This window comes from Melampsora larici-populina (genome assembly GCF_000204055.1).
Source record: "Melampsora larici-populina 98AG31 unplaced genomic scaffold MELLAscaffold_10, whole genome shotgun sequence".
Classification (NCBI taxonomy): domain Eukaryota; kingdom Fungi; phylum Basidiomycota; class Pucciniomycetes; order Pucciniales; family Melampsoraceae; genus Melampsora; species Melampsora laricis-populina.
This window is the reverse complement of record NW_006768774.1, coordinates 140,594-143,842: the sequence shown is the minus strand read 5'-3', so window position 1 is coordinate 143,842 and position 3,249 is coordinate 140,594. Positions and strand designations below refer to the sequence as shown.

At 40.0% G+C, this 3,249-nt stretch overlaps 1 protein-coding gene across 1 annotated transcript; it reads left to right on the top strand.

Annotated features, from left to right (window-relative positions):
• Positions 1-372: 372 nt before the first annotated feature.
• On the top strand, positions 373-1,327 carry MELLADRAFT_84255 (uncharacterized protein; the record flags this gene model as incomplete). The annotated part of the gene is made up of 4 exons (XM_007407923.1): positions 373-429; positions 500-871; positions 964-1,082; positions 1,132-1,327. 4 exons carry the CDS (start codon positions 373-375, stop codon positions 1,325-1,327), a joined length of 744 nt encoding a protein of 247 aa, XP_007407985.1.
• Positions 1,328-3,249: the final 1,922 nt, after the last annotated feature.

The window sequence follows — 3,249 nt, the reverse complement described above, 5'->3', positions numbered from 1 at the left end:
TCATGAATATTTCTTCAATTTGCTTCAAGTTGAAAAAATCAAATTTGATGTGCTATAGAAAGAGTTGACCAATGAGTGGGAGTTGTTTCATATTTTCTGGAGTCAAAGCTTGATTGTATCGCTCCAGATTGCTGAATGATCCTGATGATTACTGGAGCAAACTTGAAAAAAAACAATCTTGAAATTGATAAGCTTCTCTCCGGACCTTCAGATCAATGAGATTCAAAAGGTATCAAGTTGATTAATTCAGATTTGATGTTGCTAACCAGACAATTAATGACGTAATGTGATCGGGAATCAAAATAAAACAGGCTGAACGAACAGGCAATATTCCATACCAAAGCTAGACATGAAAGGACAAAAAGCTCAAAAATGAGCTTGAGAAGAAGAGATGATCTCATAGGGAATAGGAGGATTCCTCATTTGATTGTGGCCTTTTGATCACCATTCACAGGAAATCCAAGCAAGCCAGAATCTGTTCAACTTGAAGTCATCAAAGGTCAAGTTTCCAACAAGTAACTTATTGAATCAACGTCAAAATGAATCTCTTCGAGGTGCTTCCAAAAGTTCCCTTGTCAAGACGGTGGGAAAACCTGCTCAGTCCGCTACCCAAGTCCATCAACGCTGGGTTGAAAAACTGCTGCCCAAATATCATAATTGTCATGAATCCACAAACTTTCTCGACAAACGATTTGGTGAAGGAGATTCGTCTCTAACCCTAGAAGAAAAGTCCTTGGAGAGATTTACAAAAGAACATCAGATGAGGCTTCCTGGAGGCGCTAAGAGAAATATTTTCAACCTAGACAACGACCCAATCCTGCTCAACTCCCTGAACTTCAAGAGGCCGGTTCAGCGACATCGCACGAGCAGTGTGAGCACTCTCAGCCCCATAAAGCCACTGAATCAACCAACGCGACCGCTATCGACCAAGATCGATTGAGCAAACTCCTCGGGTCTTCAAAGCGAAGTCCCTCGCCTGAAGCGAATCATGGAGATAAAGACAAAGATATGTACGATCGGTTTGTGCGCCAGTTGGCTTTCGACCCACGGACCAAGCCATCCGACCGCTTGAAGACTGCTGAGTAAGTGGCTTTAGAAGAGGCTGAGCGCTTGAGGATGTTGGAACAAAAGCGCCCCAACTTCACATGCCTATTTTCTTTCTATTGTATCACAACAGTGCGTGAAAAGTGCTGAACTACCCACTGTGGTTCAGCATATTCGAGTATTGTACCAACCCTCACTGGGAGAAGATGACAAATCCAAGCTTACCACCTTTACTAATGTCCTAATTGATCATGTAATTCATACCACATCTCTCCACAAGTAAAATGAGCTTGAGAAGAAGAGTTTGCAGTGATTGAGTCTAAACCAAGAGAAAAAAAAATCGGTCAAGAATCTCAAACAACAGCTGTGAGGTAAAATTGAGAAGATGGAGAAAACACCTTGCAAAAAAACAGTTGAAAAGAAACCACCTTGCAACAAAACAGTTGAAATCAGGCAAGTATTTGAGGCATTGTGGCATAAGTTGGTTGAATCATCCGCAGAATCGAATTGTCAGGCTGAGTGAAGCGAGTATCAATTGAGCATACGGCAGAAATTCGGAGAGCCAGCGTACTTGGTGGCCATCAATTGGTAATAGTGTGATGTTCAGCTAAGCCAAGATAGGGTGCTTCTGAAAGGCGGGTTGGGGCGGGTTGGGGCTAGTCCAAGCACCGCCAACATATTTACCTCGGATTTTGTAATCCGAGGTATCTTTTTTTTTTTTTTTTTTTTTTTTTTTTTAAAGTGTTACTTGGCTTTATTGCATACAACACTAACTAAACAAGTTAAATAAGTGAAAGACTAGTATACCTTGGAAGAGCGGCCATCTAGTCGGAGCAAGGAATGTCGTTGACTTTTCGGGCGTAATCCGAGGTATCCTCGGATGCAAAACCTCGGACAAAAGCTTCCCGAGGTTTTGATCCGAGGTTATTTCCAGGGCAAAAAAAAATACCTCAGGCAAAAACCTCGGACAAGGTCTGTCCGAGGATTTGCCTCCGATGATGCCTCGGATTTCTCAACCCGAGGCATCTATGCTGGCAGTGAAGAGGCAGGCTTGGTTAGCTTGACAATGAGGTTAGAATTTGCAGATTCACGGGTAGATGATTGCATTTGAAAATGAATCACGATGGCAAATGTGAATTGATTTGCAGTGAAGAGTTTCTGACGATGTCCAAAACTCGAAAATCACGCTAAGTGGATTTTGTCCAGGTTTGTAAGTGAACCTAGTTTACATTTAAAATTTTGAATGAGGCTATAGACGCACAGTTTGATGGTTGATTGGGTATCAAGGTAACATAAAGTGTGTCCTGATAGGTTTGGGTATCATGGTAACATAATGTGGATCCTAATGGGTTTTAGGCTGATTACGGAGATTGCTTGTATATTTTTGCCAGAGTTTTGTATTTGAAGTGCCTTTGTGGTTAAATGTAATGATATACAAGGTCTTTATTTACAAGAATTTCTATCATATCTTTTAGAGCTGAATTCCATTGACCAAGAAAATATGAGATCAACCAGCAGTCAAGGTGCCAATCGGTCAAAACATGCTAAAATTGGCTTTGGCAATCAAATAATGCAATAGGATGATCAGCCTTTTGACTCTTGACTCCCACTGTTGCCAGTTTTAGACACAAAGTGCATCCAACTTTAAAGAAGCCAAGATATGACTGGATTCAGATTTTATTTTATTTGATCAAATTAATATGAATGGTTGAGAACCAGAAACAGATTCAGCTTTTATAGCAACAAGTTGATGCGGAAACAACCAAATCTGAATAAAGTCAAATTATCATCACCATCATTCAAATGATGTAAACATTGACACCAAGTTTTTCATATCAATATCATCAACTGAGGATTGATAGTGTTGGGGCCAACATATTCATAGAGTTGGTGTTCATTTGCAGTTGTGTTGTTGTTTAGTATAAAACTCATTGTTTAACCAAGTCACATTAAGGGGTTTCAAATCAAGATATTTTTGTGTAGAATTTTTACAAAACAGACAAGTTTTTAAAGTTTTACAGTGCCTTTTTGTGTGCAAGTGTACATTAGACAGCTTTTGAGACACCTAAATAGGTGTGCTGAATTTTTGTGTTTGTGGTAAATTTTGCAGTCTTGGACAAGTGTTTGCACAGTAAAAATCCTGTAATAATGCAACTTGAAACCCCCTATTGTGTATTGTCTAAGAATCCTGCACACATCACCCAC